The following is a 17,439-nucleotide window of genomic DNA, read 5'->3' on the forward strand; positions in this document are numbered from 1 at the left end:
CTCTCTGTTCTCTCTCTCTCCACCAGACTAGATATTACTGACCTCTCTGTTCTCTCTCTCTCCACCAGACTAGATATTACTGACCTCTCTGTTCTCTCTCTCTCCACCAGACTAGATATTACTGACCTCTCTGTTCTCTCTCTCTCCACCAGACTAGATATTACTGACCTCTCTGTTCTCTCTCTCTCCACCAGACTAGATATTACTGACCTCTCTGTTCTCTCTCTCTCCACCAGACTAGATATTACTGACCTCTCTGTTCTCTCTCTCTCCACCAGACTAGATATTACTGACCTCTCCACCAGACTAGATATTACTTCTGTTCTCTCTCTCTCCACCAGACTAGATATTACTGACCTCTCTGTTCTCTCTCTCTCCACCAGACTAGATATTACTGACCTCTCTGTTCTCTCTCTCTCCACCAGACTAGATATTACTGACCTCTCTGTTCTCTCTCTCTCCACCAGACTAGATATTACTGACCTCTGACCCCACCAGACTAGATATTACTGACCTCTAACCCCACCAGACTAGATATTACTGACCTCTCTGTTCTCTCTCTCCACCAGACTAGATATTACTGACCTCTCTGTTCTCTCTCTCTCCACCAGACTAGATATTACTGACCTCTCTGTTCTCTCTCTCCACCAGACTAGATATTACTGACCTCTCTGTTCTCTCTCTCTCCACCAGACTAGATATTACTGACCTCTCTGTTCTCTCTCTCTCCACCAGACTAGATATTACTGACCTCTGACCCCACCAGACTAGATATTACTGACCTCTCTGCTCTCCCCACCAGACTAGATATTACTGACCTCTCTGTTCTCTCTCTCTCCACCAGACTAGATATTACTGACCTCTCTGTTCTCTCTCTCTCTCCACCAGACTAGATATTACTGACCTCTCTGTTCTCTCTCTCTCTACCAGACTAGATATTACTGACCTCTCTGTTCTCTCTCTCTCTCTCCACCAGACTAGATATTACTGACCTCTCTGTTCTCTCTCTCCACCAGACTAGATATTACTGACCTCTCTGTTCTCTCTCTCTCCACCAGACTAGATATTACTGACCTCTCTGTTCTCTCTCTCCACCAGACTAGATATTACTGACCTCTCTGTTCTCTCTCTCCACCAGACTAGATATTACTGACCTCTGTTCTCTCTCTCCACCAGACTAGATATTACTGACCTCTCTGTTCTCTCTCTCTCCACCAGACTAGATATTACTGACCTCTCTGTTCTCTCTCTCTCCACCAGACTAGATATTACTGACCTCTCTGTTCTCTCTCTCTCCACCAGACTAGATATTACTGACCTCTCTGTTCTCTCTCTCTCTCCACCAGACTAGATATTACTGACCTCTCTGTTCTCTCTCTCTACCAGACTAGATATTACTGACCTCTCTGTTCTCTCTCTCTCCACCAGACTAGATATTACTGACCTCTCTGTTCTCTCTCTCTCTCTCTCTACCAGACTAGATATTACTGACCTCTCTGTTCTCTCTCTCCACCAGACTAGATATTACTGACCTCTCTGTTCTCTCTCTCTCCACCAGACTAGATATTACTGACCTCTCTGTTCTCTCTCTCCACCAGACTAGATATTACTGACCTCTCTGTTCTCTCTCTCCACCAGACTAGATATTACTGACCTCTCTGTTCTCTCTCTACCAGACTAGATATTACTGACCTCTCTCTCCACCAGACTAGATATTACTGACCTCTCTGTTCTCCCCCCACCAGACTAGATATTACTGACCTCTCTGTTCTCTCTCTCTCCACCAGACTAGATATTACTGACCTCTCTGTTCTCTCTCTCTCTCCACCAGACTAGATATTACTGACCTCTCTGTTCTCTCTCTCTCCACCAGACTAGATATTACTGACCTCTCTGTTCTCTCTCTCCACCAGACTAGATATTACTGACCTCTCTGTTCTCTCTCTCTCCACAAGACTAGATATTACTGACCTCTCTGTTCTCTCTCTCTCCACCAGACTAGATATTACTGACCTCTCTGTTCTCTCCCCACCAGACTAGATATTACTGACCTCTGACCCCACCAGACTAGATATTACTGACCTCTCTGTTCTCTCTCTCTCCACCAGACTAGATATTACTGACCTCTCTGTTCTCTCTCTCTCCACCAGACTAGATATTACTGACCTCTCTGTTCTCTCTCTCTCCACCAGACTAGATATTACTGACCTCTCTGTTCTCTCTCTCTCTCCACCAGACTAGATATTACTGACCTCTCTGTTCTCTCTCTCTACCAGACTAGATATTACTGACCTCTCTGTTCTCTCTCTCTCTCCACCAGACTAGATATTACTGACCTCTCTGTTCTCTCTCTCTCTCCACCAGACTAGATATTACTGACCTCTCTGTTCTCTCTCTCTCCACCAGACTAGATATTACTGACCTCTCTGTTCTCTCTCTCTCTCCACCAGACTAGATATTACTGACCTCTCTGTTCTCTCTCTCTCCACCAGACTAGATATTACTGACCTCTCTGTTCTCTCTCCTCCACCAGACTAGATATTACTGACCTCTCTGTTCTCTCTCTCTCCACCAGACTAGATATTACTGACCTCTCTGCTCTCTCTCTCCACCAGACTAGATATTACTGACCTCTCTGTTCTCTCTCTCTCCACCAGACTAGATATTACTGACCTCTCTGTTCTCTCTCTCTCCACCAGACTAGATATTACTGACCTCTCTGTTCTCTCTCTGACCCCACCAGACTAGATATTACTGACCTCTGACCCCACCAGACCTGACCTCTCTGTTCTCTCTCTCTCTCCACCAGACTAGATATTACTGACCTCTCTGTTTCTCTCTCTCCACCAGACTAGATATTACTGACCTCTCTGTTCTCTCTCTCTCCACCAGACTAGATATTACTGACCTCTCTGTTCTCTCTCTCCACCAGACTAGATATTACTGACCTCTCTGTTCTCTCTCTCTCCACCAGACTAGATATTACTGACCTCTCTGTTCTCTCTCTCTCTACCAGACTAGATATTACTGACCTCTCTGTTCTCTCTCTCCACCAGACTAGATATTACTGACCTCCCTGTTCTCTCTCCACCAGACTAGATATTACTGACCTCTCTGTTCTCTCTCTCTCCACCAGACTAGATATTACTGACCTTTGACCCCACCAGACTAGATATTACTGACCTCTGACCCCACCAGACTAGATATTACTGACCTCTCTGTTCTCTCTCTCTCCACCAGACTAGATATTACTGACCTCTGACCCCACCAGACTAGATATTACTGACCTCTGTTCTCTCTCTACCAGACTAGATATTACTGACCTCTCTGTTCTCTCTCTCTCTCTCTACCAGACTAGATATTACTGACCTCTCTGTTCTCTCTCTCTCCACCAGACTAGATATTACTGACCTCTCTGTTCTCTCTCTCTCTCCACCAGACTAGATATTACTGACCTCTGTTCTCTCTCTACCAGACTAGATATTACTGACCTCTCTGTTCTCTCTCTCTCCACCAGACTAGATATTACTGACCTCTGACCCCACCAGACTAGATATTACTGACCTCTCTGTTCTCTCTCTCTCCACCAGACTAGATATTACTGACCTCTCTGTTCTCTCTCTCTCCACCAGACTAGATATTACTGACCTCTGACCCCACCAGACTAGATATTACTGACCTCTCTGCTCTCCCCACCAGACTAGATATTACTGACCTCTCTGTTCTCTCTCTCTCTCCACCAGACTAGATATTACTGACCTCTCTGTTCTCTCTCTCTCTCCACCAGACTAGATATTACTGACCTCTCTGTTCTCTCTCTCTCCACCAGACTAGATATTACTGACCTCTCTGTTCTCTCTCTCTCTCTCCACCAGACTAGATATTACTGACCTCTCTGTTCTCTCTCTCTCCACCAGACTAGATATTACTGACCTCTCTGTTCTCTCTCTCTCCACCAGACTAGATATTACTGACCTCTCTGATATTATTGACCTCTGACCCCACCAGACTAGATATTACTGACCTCTCTGTTCTCTCTCTCCACCAGACTAGATATTACTGACCTCTCTGTTCTCTCTCTCTCCACCAGACTAGATATTACTGACCTCTCTGTTCTCTCTCTCCACCAGACTAGATATTACTGACCTCTCTGTTCTCTCTCTCTCCACCAGACTAGATATTACTGACCTCTCTGTTCTCTCTCTCTCCACCAGACTAGATATTACTGACCTCTGACCCCACCAGACTAGATATTACTGACCTCTCTGCTCTCCCCACCAGACTAGATATTACTGACCTCTCTGTTCTCTCTCTCTCTCCACCAGACTAGATATTACTGACCTCTCTGTTCTCTCTCTCTCTCCACCAGACTAGATATTACTGACCTCTCTGTTCTCTCTCTCTCACCAGACTAGATATTACTGACCTCTCTGTTCTCTCTCTCTCCACCAGACTAGATATTACTGACCTCTCTGTTCTCTCTCTCCACCAGACTAGATATTACTGACCTCTGTTCTCTCTCTACCAGACTAGATATTACTGACCTCTCTGTTCTCTCTCTACCAGACTAGATATTACTGACCTCTCTCTCCACCAGACTAGATATTACTGACCTCTCTGTTCTCCCCCCACCAGACTAGATATTACTGACCTCTCTGTTCTCTCTCTCTCCACCAGACTAGATATTACTGACCTCTCTGTTCTCTCTCTCCACCAGACTAGATATTACTGACCTCTGACCCCACCAGACTAGATATTACTGACCTCTCTGTTCTCTCTCTCTCTCCACCAGACTAGATATTACTGACCTCTCTGTTCTCTCTCTCTACCAGACTAGATATTACTGACCTCTCTGTTCTCTCTCTCTCTCCACCAGACTAGATATTACTGACCTCTCTGTTCTCTCTCTCTCTCCACCAGACTAGATATTACTGACCTCTCTGTTCTCTCTCTCTCCACCAGACTAGATATTACTGACCTCTCTGTTCTCTCTCTCTCCACCAGACTAGATATTACTGACCTCTCTGTGCTCTCTCTCTCCACCAGACTAGATATTACTGACCTCTCTGTTCTCTCCCCCCACCAGACTAGATATTACTGACCTCTCTGTTCTCTCTCTCTCCACCAGACTAGATATTACTGACCTCTCTGTTCTCTCTCTCTCCACCAGACTAGATATTACTGACCTCTCTGTGCTCTCTCTCTCCACCAGACTAGATATTACTGACCTCTCTGTTCTCTCTCTCTCTCTCCACCAGACTAGATATTACTGACCTCTCTGTTCTCTCTCTGACCCCACCAGACTAGATATTACTGACCTCTGACCCCACCAGACTAGATATTACTGACCTCTCTGTTCTCTCTCTCTCTCCACCAGACTAGATATTACTGACCTCTCTGTTCTCTCTCTCTCCACCAGACTAGATATTACTGACCTCTCTGTTCTCTCTCTCTCCACCAGACTAGATATTACTGACCTCTCTGTTCTCTCTCTCCACCAGACTAGATATTACTGACCTCTCTGTTCTCTCTCTCTCCACCAGACTAGATATTACTGACCTCTCTGTTCTCTCTCTCTCCACCAGACTAGATATTACTGACCTCTCTGTTCTTCTCTCTCCACCAGACTAGATATTACTGACCTCTCTGTTCTCTCTCTCTCCACCAGACTAGATATTACTGACCTTTCAGACTAGTTACTGACCTCTGACCCCACCAGACTAGATATTACTGACCTCTCTGTTCTCTCTCTCTCCACCAGACTAGATATTACTGACCTCTGACCCCACCAGACTAGATATTACTGACCTCTGTTCTCTCTCTACCAGACTAGATATTACTGACCTCTCTGTTCTCTCTCTCTCTCTCTACCAGACTAGATATTACTGACCTCTCTGTTCTCTCTCTCTCCACCAGACTAGATATTACTGACCTCTCTGTTCTCTCTCTCTCCACCAGACTAGATATTACTGACCTCTGTTCTCTCTCTACCAGACTAGATATTACTGACCTCTCTGTTCTCTCTCTCTCCACCAGACTAGATATTACTGACCTCTGACCCCACCAGACTAGATATTACTGACCTCTCTGTTCTCTCTCTCTCCACCAGACTAGATATTACTGACCTCTCTGTTCTCTCTCTCTCCACCAGACTAGATATTACTGACCTCTCTGTTCTCTCTCTCTCCACCAGACTAGATATTACTGACCTCTGACCCCACCAGACTAGATATTACTGACCTCTCTGTTCTCTCTCTCTCCACCAGACTAGATATTACTGACCTCTCTGTTCTCTCTCTCCACCAGACTAGATATTACTGACCTCTCTGTTCTCTCCCCCCACCAGACTAGATATTACTGACCTCTCTGTTCTCTCTCTCTCCACCAGACTAGATATTACTGACCTCTCTGTTCTCTCTCTCTCCACCAGACTAGATATTACTGACCTCTCTGTTCTCTCTCTCTCCACCAGACTAGATATTACTGACCTCTCTGTTCTCTCTCTCTCCACCAGACTAGATATTACTGACCTCTCTGTTCTCTCTCTCTCCACCAGACTAGATATTACTGACCTCTCTGTTCTCTCTCTCTCCACCAGACTAGATATTACTGACCTCTCTGTGCTCTCTCTCTCCACCAGACTAGATATTACTGACCTCTCTGTTCTCTCTCTGACCCCACCAGACTAGATATTACTGACCTCTCTGTTCTCTCTCTGACCCCACCAGACTAGATATTACTGACCTCTGACCCCACCAGACTAGATATTACTGACCTCTCTGTTCTCTCTCTCTCCACCAGACTAGATATTACTGACCTCTCTGTTCTCTCTCTCTCCACCAGACTAGATATTACTGACCTCTCTGTTCTCTCTCTCTCCACCAGACTAGATATTACTGACCTCTCTGTTCTCTCTCTCTCCACCAGACTAGATATTACTGACCTCTCTGTTCTCTCTCTCTCCACCAGACTAGATATTACTGACCTCTCTGTTCTCTCTCTCTCCACCAGACTAGATATTACTGACCTCTCTGTTCTCTCTCTCTCCACCAGACTAGATATTACTGACCTCTCTGTTCTCTCTCTCTCCACCAGACTAGATATTACTGACCTCTGACCCCACCAGACTAGATATTACTGACCTCTCTGTTCTCTCTCTCTCCACCAGACTAGATATTACTGACCTCTGACCCCACCAGACTAGATATTACTGACCTCTGTTCTCTCTCTACCAGACTAGATATTACTGACCTCTCTGTTCTCTCTCTCTCTCTCTACCAGACTAGATATTACTGACCTCTCTGTTCTCTCTCTCTCCACCAGACTAGATATTACTGACCCTCTGTTCTCTCTCTCTCTCCACCAGACTAGATATTACTGACCTCTGTTCTCTCTCTCCACCAGACTAGATATTACTGACCTCTCTGTCTCTCCACCAGACTAGATATTACTGACCTCTCCACCAGACTAGATATTACTGACCTCTCTGTTCTCTCTCTCTCCACCAGACTAGATATTACTGACCTCTCTGTTCTCTCTCTCTCCACCAGACTAGATATTACTGACCTCTCTGTTCTCTCTCTCTCCACCAGACTAGATATTACTGACCTCTGTTCTCTCTCTCCCCACCAGACTAGATATTACTGACCTCTCTGTTCTCTCTCTCTCTCCACCAGACTAGATATTACTGACCTCTCTGTTCTCTCTCTCTCCACCAGACTAGATATTACTGACCTTCTGTTCTCTCTCTCTCCACCAGACTAGATATTACTGACCTCTCTGTTCTCTCTCTCTCTCCACCAGACTAGATATTACTGACCTCTCTGTTCTCTCTCTCTCCACCAGACTAGATATTACTGACCTCTCTGTTCTCTCTCTCTCCACCAGACTAGATATTACTGACCTCTCTGTTCTCTCTCTCTCCACCAGACTAGATATTACTGACCTCTCTGTTCTCTCTCTCCACCAGACTAGATATTACTGACCTCTCTGTTCTCTCTCTCTCTCCACCAGACTAGATATTACTGACCTCTCTGTTCTCTCTCTCTCTCCACCAGACTAGATATTACTGACCTCTCTGTTCTCTCTCTCTCTCCACCAGACTAGATATTACTGACCTCTCTGTTCTCTCTCTCTCTCCACCAGACTAGATATTACTGACCTCTCTGTTCTCTCTCTCTCTCCACCAGACTAGATATTACTGACCTCTCTGTTCTCTCTCTCTCTCCACCAGACTAGATATTACTGACCTCTCTGTTCTCTCTCTCTCTCCACCAGACTAGATATTACTGACCTCTCTGTTCTCTCTCTCCACCAGACTAGATATTACTGACCTCTCTGTTCTCTCTCTCTCTCCACCAGACTAGATATTACTGACCTCTCTGTTCTCTCTCTCTCTCCACCAGACTAGATATTACTGACCTCTCTGTTCTCTCTCTCTCTCCACCAGACTAGATATTACTGACCTCTCTGTTCTCTCTCTCTCCACCAGACTAGATATTACTGACCTCTCTGTTCTCTCTCTCTCCACCAGACTAGATATTACTGACCTCTCTGTTCTCTCTCTCTCCACCAGACTAGATATTACTGAACTCTCTGTTCTCTCTCTCTCTCCACCAGACTAGATATTACTGACCTCTCTGTTCTCTCCCCCCACCAGACTAGATATTACTGACCTCTCTGTTCTCTCTCTCCACCAGACTAGATATTACTGACCTCTGTTCTCTCTCCCCACCAGACTAGATATTACTGAACTCTCTGTTCTCTCTCTCTCTCCACCAGACTAGATATTACTGACCTCTGACCCCACCAGACTAGATATTACTGACCTCTGACCCCACCAGACTAGATATTACTGACCTCTGACCCCACCAGACTAGATATTACTGACCTCTCTGTTCTCTCTCTCTCCACCAGACTAGATATTACTGACCTCTGACCCCACCAGGCTAGATATTACTGACCTCTCTGCTCTCCCCACTCTGCCGATACGATGAACGTAGTTTTGCTTCTCGTCTGGCAGAGTCACGTTGATCACTGGAACACATTGATCAGGGTCAAAATGGATTAAACAGCAACAGGACGACTTGGACCTGGAAAGGAGGTTCTATCTGTGTCTGTGTTAATCTCATGGTCTGTGTGTTAATCTCATGGTCTTTGTTGTGTTTGTGTTAATCTCATGGTCTGTGTTGTGTTTCTGTGTTAATCTCACGGTCTGCGTGTTAATCTCACGGTCTGCGTGTTAATCTCACGGTCTGCGTGTTAATCTCACGGTCTGCGTGTTAATCTCACGGTCTGCGTGTTAACCTCACGGTCTGCGTGTTAACCTCACGGTCTGTGTGTTAACCTCACGGTCTGTGTGTTAATCTCATGGTCTGTGTGTTAATCTCACCGTAGGGGACTCCGTGGATGTCGATGCCCCTGGCCGCCACGTCTGTACAGATCAAGAACTTCACTTCCTGTTTCTGTAAGGAGATACAGGAAGTCAATATAATATTTGATGCTGTTGCTGAAAACAGAATAGAAAATAAAGAGTAGTGCCCCCCCCCTGCTCCAGAGTAGTGAGGTCACGTCCCGTCAGTGGCTAAGCGAGGTCACGTCCCGCCCGTGGCTAAGCGAGATCACGTCCCGCCCGTGGCTAAGCGAGATCACGTCCCGCCCGTGGCTAAGCGAGGTCACGTCCCGCCCGTGGCTAAGCGAGGTCACGTCCCGCCCGTGGCTAAGAGAGGTCACGTCCCGCCCGTGGCTAAGCGAGGTCACGTCCCGCCCGTGGCTAAGCGAGGTCACGTCCCGCCAGTGGCTAAGCGAGGTCACGTCCCGCCCGTGGCTAAGCGAGGTCACGTCCCGCCAGTGGCTAAGTGAGGTCACGTCCCGCCAGTGGCTAAGTGACGCTGCTGACCTTGAAGCGGTCCAGATTGGTCTTGCGTTCGTTGGGCTTCCGGTCACCATGGAGACAGACACAGGAAAGCTGGTGGCCTTTTTTATCTGGACCTAATGGAAGGAGGGGACCGGGTAAAACACACCTCCTTGTAGTTCCATGTAGTAGTATTTATGTAGTACAGTAGTAATATTCTAACTCACCTCCTCCCTGTACGATGAAGTACTGCTCCATGTTGTAGCAGTATTTATGTAGTACAGTAGTAGTATTCTAACTCACCTCCTCCCTATACTATGAAGTACTGCTCCATGTTGTAGTAGTATTTATGTAGTACAGTAGTAATATTCTAACTCACCTCCTCCCTGTACGATGAAGTACTGCACCATGTTGTAGTATTGTAGTATTTATGTATTACAGTAGTAGTATTCTAACTCACCTCCTCCCTGTACTATGAAGTACTGCTCCATGTTGTAGTAGTATTTATGTAGTACAGTAGTAGTATTCTAACTCACCTCCTCCCTGTACTATGAAGTGCTGCTCCATGTTGTAGTAGTATTATAGTATTTATGTAGTACAGTAGTAGTATTCTAACTCACCTCCTCCCTGTACTATGAAGTACTGCTCCATGTTGTCACAGTCGATCTTGGTCCGACAGAAGATGATGGCCTGGTCCATGTTGTTGTAGTATTATAGTATTTATGTAGTATAGTAGTAGTATTCTAACTCACCTCCTCCCTGTACGATGAAGTACTGCTCCATGTTGTAGTATTATAGTATTTATGTAGTACAGTAGTAGTATTCTAACTCACCTCCTCCCTGTACTATGAAGTACTGCTCCATGTTGTCACAGTCGATCTTGGTCCGACAGAAGATGATGGCCTGCTCCATGTTGTAGTAGTATTTATGTAGTACAGTAGTAGTATTCTAACTCACCTCCTCCCTGTACGATGAAGTACTGCTCCATGTTGTAGTATTATAGTATTTATGTAGTACAGTAATAGTATTCTAACTCACCTCCTCCCTGTACAATGAAGTACTGCTCCATGTTGTAGTATTATAGTATTTATGTAGTATAGTAGTAGTATTCTAACTCACCTCCTCCCTGTACGATGAAGTACTGCTCCATGTTGTCACAGTCGATCTTGGTCCGACAGAAGATGATGGCCTGCTCCATGTTGTAGTAGTATTTATGTAGTATAGTAGTAGTATTCTAACTCACCTCCTCCCTGTACTATGAAGTACTGCTCCATGTTGTAGTAGTATTATAGTATTTATGTAGTATAGAAGATGATGGCCTGCTCCCTGAACTTGTAGTACTGTATTTATGTAGTATAGTATTTAGTAGTATTCTAACTCACCTCCTCCCTGTACGATGAAGTACTGCTCCATGTTTGTAGTATTATAGTATTTATGTAGTATAGTAGTCCCTGTACTCTAACTCACCTCCTCCCTGAACTACAGAAGATGATGGCCTGCTCCATGTTGTAGTAGTATTTATGTAGTATAGTAGTAGTATTCTAACTCACCTCCTCCCTGTACTATGAAGTACTGCTCCATGTTGTAGTATTATAGTATTTATGTAGTATTCTAACTCACCTCCTCCCTGTACTATGAAGTACTGCTCCATGTTGTAGTATTATAGTATTTATGTAGTATTCTAACTCACCTCCTCCCTGTACTATGAAGTACTGCTCCATGTTGTCACAGTCGATCTTGGTCCGACAGAAGATGATGGCCTGGTCCATGTTGTGTTCACTGATGGCTCGGATGGTGTACTCCCCCTTCAAGATCTTGATGGCCTCAGACCACATCTCTACAGTACAACTCACCTCCTCCACTGTACACACAGTACTGCACACATGTTGTCACACACTTGGTCCACAGAAGATGATGGCACTGGTCCACACACACACAGTATTATACATTTACACAGTATACACACACTAACACACACACCTCCCTGTACGATGAAGTACTGCTCCATGTTGTAGTATTATAGTATTTATGTAGTACAGTATTTAGTATTTAACTCACCTCCTCCCTGTACATGAAGTAGGCTCCATGTTGTCACAGTCGATCTTGGTCCGACAGAAGATGATGGCCTGGTCCATGTTGTGTTCCCTGATGGCTCGGAACTTTCAAACCATGGCCTCAGACCACATCTCACACAGGCTGATTCAGGTGATCCCACTATAGTGCACTACTTTAACCAGGGCCACTATATAGTGCACTACTTTAACCAGGGCCACTATATAGTGCACTACTTTAACCAGGGCCACTATAGACAGTGCACTACTTTAACCAGGGCCAACTTAGATGTTAGTATTCCCACACTACTGATTGTACCAGGTGGTCAAATATTATATTGGTTTGGGCTTCTTGTGGTCAATTTGACCAGGGCCACATCCACTCAGGCACTGATTTGACCAGGGCCCTATATAGTGCACTACTTTAACCAGGGCCACTATATAGTGCACTACTTTAACCAGGGCCACTATATAGTGCACTACTTTAACCAGGGCCACTATATAGTGCACTACTTTAACCAGGGCCACTATATAGTGCACTACTTTAACCAGGGCCCTATATAGTGCACTACTTTGACCAGGGCCCCTATATAGTGCACTACTTTGACCAGGGCCCCTATATAGTGCACTACTTTGACCAGGGCCCCTATATAGTGCACTACTTTGACCAGGGCCCCTATATAGTGCACTACTTTGACCAGGGTGCTTTAGAAACAAGGTGCCATTTGGGATGGAGGCTTTATGCAGGGGGTCAGTCTGACCTGAGCTGTTGGCTCCTGGTCTGGTGTTGTCTTTAGCATGGACCTCATCAGTCTGAAACACACAGGAGAGGAGGAGGAGGGAGGGGAGAGGAGAGAGAGAGAGGAGGAAGGAGAGAAGGAGGAACGAGAGGAGAGAGGGAGGAGAGAAGGAGAGGAGAGAGAGAGAGGAGGAAGGAGAGAGGAGAGGGAGAGGAGAGAGAGAGAGAGAGGAGAGAGAGAGAGGAGGAAGGAGAGGAGAGAGAGAGGGAGAGAGAGAGAGGAGAGAGGAGAGGAGAGGGGAGAGAGAGGAGGAGGGAGAGGAGGAGGGGAGGAAGAGAGAGAGAGGAGGAAGGAGAGAAGGAGGAACGAGGAGAGAGGGAGGAGAGAAGGAGAGGAGAGAGAGAGGAGGAAGGAGAGAGAGAGAGGGGAGAGAGGGAGGAGAGGAAGGAGAGGAAGGAGAGAGAGAGAGAGGAGGAAGGAGAGAGGAGGAGAGAGAGGAGAGAGGGAGGAGAGGAAGGAGAGGAGAGAGAGGAGGAAGGAGTGAAAGGAGAGAGGGGAGAGGAGAGAAGGAGGAACGAGAGGAGAGAAAGGGAGGAAAGAGAGGAAGGAGAGGAAGGAGAGAGGAGGAAGGAGGAGAGAGGGAGAGGAGGAAGGAGAGGAAGGAGTGAAAGGAGAGGGAGGAGAGAAGGTGGAACGAGAGGAGAGAAAGGGGAGGAAAGAGAGGAAGGAGGAATTAGAGTATTAAAATAAGACTGAGAGAACCCTTAAGGGTTCGTGTTGTCAGACGATACCTAACATCCTCTCCCTCAGGGTTTCCTAAACTCAGGTCTGGGGCTCCCCTGGGTACACCTTCTGATCTTTCAACTATACAGTTGATTCAAATAACTAACACATCATCAAGCTTTGATGATTTAAAATCAGCTGTGTAATTCTAAAAACCAAAAGGTGCACCCTGGGTCCCAGGCCCGAGTTTGGGAAGCCCCTGCTCTACTCAACTCTATGGTGACCCCTGATCAAACCAGAAGTGCTTCTATTCTCTGACCCCAGACTGACCAGGAAGTAGTTCTATTCTCTGACACCAGACTGACCAGGAAGTGGTTCTATTCTGACCCCCGACTGACCAGGAAGTGGTTCTATTCTCTGACCCCAGACTGACCAGGAAGTGGTTCTATTCACTCTGACCCCAGACTGACCAGGAAGTGGTTCTATTCACTCTGACCCCAGACTGACCAGGAAGTGGTTCTATTCACTCTGACCCCAGACTGACCAGGAAGTGGTTCTATTCACTCTGACCCCAGACTGACCAGGAAGTGGTTCTATTCACTCTGACCCCAGACTGACCAGGAAGTGGTTCTATTCACTCTGACCCCAGACTGACCAGAATGTGGTTCTATTCTCTGACCCCAGACTGACCAGAATGTGGTTCTTGCGGTCGAGGCGTTCCCAGCTGCGGTCGTGTTTAGGGTTAACAGGTACGACCACGTGATGTACGGTCTCAGGGACAGAATCCTCTCCCTTCAGGTCCACCCAGGTGGGGAAGTGCATGATCCTCTCCGACAGCTTCTTTACGTCGAAGGAGTGGAGCGTCGCTGAGCAGACGATGACCTGGTACAGAGTGAGGTATAACACAGTAATATATAGGATCAGACAGACACTAGGGGTATAACAGAGTAATATATAGGATCAGACAGACACTAGGGGTATAACAGAGTAATATATAGGATCAGACAGACACTAGGGGTATAACAGTAATATATAGGATCAGACAGACACTAGGGGTATAACAGAGTAATATATAGGATCAGACAGACACTAGGGGTATAACAGAGTAATATATAGGATCAGACAGACACTAGGGGTATAACAGAGTAATAATAGGATACTAGGATCAGACAGACACTAGGGGTATAACAGAGTAATATATAGGATCAGACAGACACTAGGGGTATAACAGAGTAATATATAGGATCAGACAGACACTAGGGGTATAACAGAGTAATATATAGGATCAGACAGACACTAGGGGTATAACAGAGTAATATATAGGATCAGACAGACACTAGGGGTATAACAGAGTAATATATAGGATCAGACAGACAGACACTAGGGGTATAACAGTAATATATAGGATCAGACAGACACTAGGGGTATAACAGAGTAATATATAGGATCAGACAGACACTAGGGGTATAACAGAGTAATATATAGGATCAGACAGACACTAGGGGTATAACAGAGTAATATATAGGATCAGACAGACACTAGGGGTATAACAGAGTAATATATAGGATCAGACAGACACTAGGGGTATAACAGAGTAATATATAGGATCAGACAGACACTAGGGGTATAACAGAGTAATATATAGGATCAGACAGACACTAGGGGGGTATAACAGAGTAATATATAGGATCAGACAGACACTAGGGGTATAACTAGAGTAATATATAGGATCAGACAGACACTAGGGGTATAACAGAGTAATATATAGGATCAGACAGACACTAGGGGTATAACAGAGTAATATATAGGATCAGACAGACACAGTATAACATAGGATCAGACAGACACTAGGGGTATAACAGTAATATATAGGATCAGACAGACAGACACTAGGGGTATAACAGAGTAATATATAGGATCAGACAGACACTAGGGGTATAACAGAGTAATATATAGGATCAGACAGACACTAGGGGTATAACAGAGTAATATATAGGATCAGGTTCCCCTAGGGGGTATAACAGTAATATATAGGATCAGACAGACACTAGGGGTATAACAGAGTAATATATAGGATCAGACAGACACTAGGGGTATAACAGAGTAATATATAGGATCAGACAGACAGACACTAGGGGTATAACAGTAATATATAGGATCAGACAGACAGACACTAGGGGTATAACAGAGTAATATATAGGATCAGACAGACAGACACTAGGGGTATAACAGAGTAATATATAGGATCAGACAGACACTAGGGGTATAACAGAGTAATATATAGGATCAGACAGACACTAGGGGGATAACAGAGTAATATATAGGATCAGACAGACACTAGGGGGTATAACAGTAATATATAGGATCAGACAGACACTAGGGGTATAACAGTAATAATAGGATCAGACAGACACTAGGATCAGGTTCAGACAGACACTAGGGGGTATAACAGAGTAATATATAGGATCAGTATAACAGAGTAATATATAGGTTCCAGACTAGGGTATAACTAGGGGTATAACAGATAGTAATATATAGGATCAGACAGACACTAGGGGTATAACAGAGTAATATATAGGATCAGACAGACACTAGGGGTATAACAGTAATATATAGGATCAGGTTCCCCTAGGGGGTATAACAGTAATATATAGGTTCCCCTAGGGGGTATAACAGTAATATATAGGATCAGGTTCCCCTAGGGGGTATAACAGTAATATATAGGATCAGACAGACACTAGGGGTATAACAGAGTAATATATAGGATCAGGTTCCCCTAGGGGGTATAACAGTAATATATAGGATCAGGTTCCCCTAGGGGGTATAACAGTAATATATAGGATCAGGTTCCCCTAGGGGGTATAACAGTAATATATAGGTTCAGGTTCCCCTAGGGGGTATAACAGTAATATATAGGTTCAGGTTCCCCTAGAGGGTATACAGGGTAGCGTACCTGAAGTCTCTTGCCGTCCGGGGTGACTTGAGGAATCTGGTTGTAGATTCTCATGATAAAGTCTGTGTAGCCAGCAGTAAGGAGACCATCCTGGACAGGAGACAACATACAATATATATATTACACTATATAGCTTATACTGGACAATTACTTTACACGGGGTAACTCACCAAGCAATTCTTTAAGATTCATTTTTCTAAAAATCTGTTCCATCACAATTTCTAGCAATATTATATATATGCTAATGCTAACCTTCTGAATGAACCGTTAACTGCAGCGTCGGCTAACCTCAATATGTTGCCAGTTAGCCGTGCTAATGCTAACCTTCTGAATGAACCGTTTACTGCAGCGTCGGCTAACCTCAATATGTAGCCAGTTAGCCGTGCTAATGCTAACCTTCTGAATGAACCGGTCAGCGTCGGCTAACCTCAATATGTAGCCAGTTAGCCGTGCTAATGCTAACCTTCTGAATGAACCGTTTACTGCAGCGTCGGCTAACCTCAATATGTAGCCAGTTAGCCGTGCTAATGCTAACCTTCTGAATGAACCGGTCAGCGTCGGCTAACCTCAATATGTAGCCAGTTAGCCGTGCTAATGCTAACCTTCTGAATGAACCGGTCAGCGTCGGCTAACCTCAATATGTAGCCAGTTAGCCGTGCCAATGCTAACCTTCTGAATGAACTGTTAACTGCAGCGTCGGCTAACCTGACAAAGATACCCTGATTATTTGCATGAATTGGGTTTGGGTGGCCATACTTCTGCAAACTCTGCCATGACATGCTGCCTACTGCAGCATAAACGTGGTCAGACCGACACCTTCCTCGTTCTAAAGGAGAATTACACCAACAAAAAATTATACGTATATATATATATATATGTTTTTTTTTAACCTCAAAACTAGTCTTCTGATCTGAAGCATTGTCATGGTCTCAGAAGATCCATTTGATGTTTTTATATTATGAATTGTATACTGAACAAAAACAAAAAGCAACATTTAAAATTGTCATTTTTAAATGAGCTGAAATAAAATATCCCATAAAGGGAAGAAACAGCTCATTTCTCAAATTCCCTATTAGTGAGAATTTATCCTTCGCTGATGAAACTGTGGGTTTACAACAA

At 45.0% G+C, this 17,439-nt stretch overlaps 1 protein-coding gene across 1 annotated transcript in view; it reads right to left on the reverse strand.

Annotated features, from left to right (window-relative positions):
- ddx1 (DEAD (Asp-Glu-Ala-Asp) box helicase 1) overlaps positions 1-17,439 on the reverse strand; it is a 62,052-nt gene that overhangs the window by 4,750 nt on the left and 39,863 nt on the right. The window contains exons 16-22 of the mRNA XM_046299127.1: positions 16,321-16,410; positions 14,058-14,249; positions 12,666-12,717; positions 11,544-11,690; positions 9,899-9,990; positions 9,392-9,464; positions 8,964-9,036 (exon numbers count right to left, since the gene is read on the reverse strand). Of these exons, the coding sequence (XP_046155083.1) occupies positions 8,964-9,036; positions 9,392-9,464; positions 9,899-9,990; positions 11,544-11,690; positions 12,666-12,717; positions 14,058-14,249; positions 16,321-16,410 (719 nt within the window). The remainder of the gene's footprint in view (positions 1-8,963; positions 9,037-9,391; positions 9,465-9,898; positions 9,991-11,543; positions 11,691-12,665; positions 12,718-14,057; positions 14,250-16,320; positions 16,411-17,439) is intronic.

This window comes from Oncorhynchus gorbuscha, linkage group LG14 (assembly GCF_021184085.1).
Source record: "Oncorhynchus gorbuscha isolate QuinsamMale2020 ecotype Even-year linkage group LG14, OgorEven_v1.0, whole genome shotgun sequence".
Lineage (NCBI taxonomy): Eukaryota > Metazoa > Chordata > Actinopteri > Salmoniformes > Salmonidae > Oncorhynchus > Oncorhynchus gorbuscha.